The following is a 996-nucleotide window of genomic DNA, read 5'->3' as shown; positions in this document are numbered from 1 at the left end:
CCCCTTGACGCACCTATGCCTCCATCAGGGGCGGGGCTTGGTTGTTCGGCAGTCTTTTTTTTGCTCCCGAAGCACACACACAGACACACACACACACACATGCACAGACACAAATGCACACACACACGCACACACACAGAGACAGACACATACAGACATACACACATACAGGCACACAAAGACAGACAGACACACACACACACACACACACACACACACACACACACACACACACACACACACACACGGACTCACAGACACACACAGACAGAAACGCAAACAAACACTGTTTTTCTAGTAGATGCCGTTCATGGGCGATGGCAGCATTTCTCCGTTGAGGCTCAGCAGTACAAAGTAGGGAGCTATAGAGCACAGACACATAGATCAATGTAGTGTGGTCAGATTATTGACACCTATTATGTTCATAAAATAACCACGGATTCTTTAGCAATCTTTGAAAGTGTTTGCCTGCGTCTGGGGATAGTCTGGTGTCTCATATGTAAAAGAAAGTAGGCTTTTGGATGTGTAAGTCATACTGGTGGAATCAACAAACACAAAGAGCCTGATTGGCAAATTTCAAAGCACTTTATTCCAACATCCAATGCATCTACATCAGTGTAAGTTGCAATCACACATTTCAAGCAAGGGAGCTGAGACTACACAATAAGTCTATACTGCCATCAGGGGGCCAGTGGATATAAATTCATTTTTCTGGAAAGAGTTTAGTGATTTAGTCTAGCTTGTCATTGCCTATCCCGCATACACAGACGTTTATGCCTTCTTATTTGTGGACATTGACGACTTTCTTAATCTGCTCCTTGACACTGCAGCTCAGCCAAATCGACCTCCTTTTGCTGGGGAAACAGACACAGACATAATGACGACTAAACATCTCATCCTAAACCTCCTCACAACAGTAGCCATCATCACCACCCCCCCCAACACCACCACCATCATCATCATCATCATCATCATCATCATCATCATCATCATCAT

The 996-nt window shown here is 44.6% G+C and overlaps 1 protein-coding gene across 1 annotated transcript in view; it reads right to left on the bottom strand.

Annotated features, from left to right (window-relative positions):
• Positions 1 to 569: 569 nt before the first annotated feature.
• The window catches only part of cp (ceruloplasmin), a 12,908-nt gene continuing 12,481 nt past the window's right edge, over positions 570 to 996 (bottom strand). Inside the window, exon 22 of the mRNA XM_056603485.1 lies at positions 570 to 854. Coding sequence (XP_056459460.1) covers positions 832 to 854 — 23 coding nt within the window. The 3' untranslated portion in view covers positions 570 to 831. The remainder of the gene's footprint in view (positions 855 to 996) is intronic.

The sequence above is a fragment of the Gadus chalcogrammus genome, chromosome 12, assembly GCF_026213295.1.
Source record: "Gadus chalcogrammus isolate NIFS_2021 chromosome 12, NIFS_Gcha_1.0, whole genome shotgun sequence".
NCBI lineage: Eukaryota > Metazoa > Chordata > Actinopteri > Gadiformes > Gadidae > Gadus > Gadus chalcogrammus.
The sequence above is the reverse complement of the archived record's forward strand: the minus strand, read 5'-3'. Positions and strand labels throughout refer to the sequence as shown.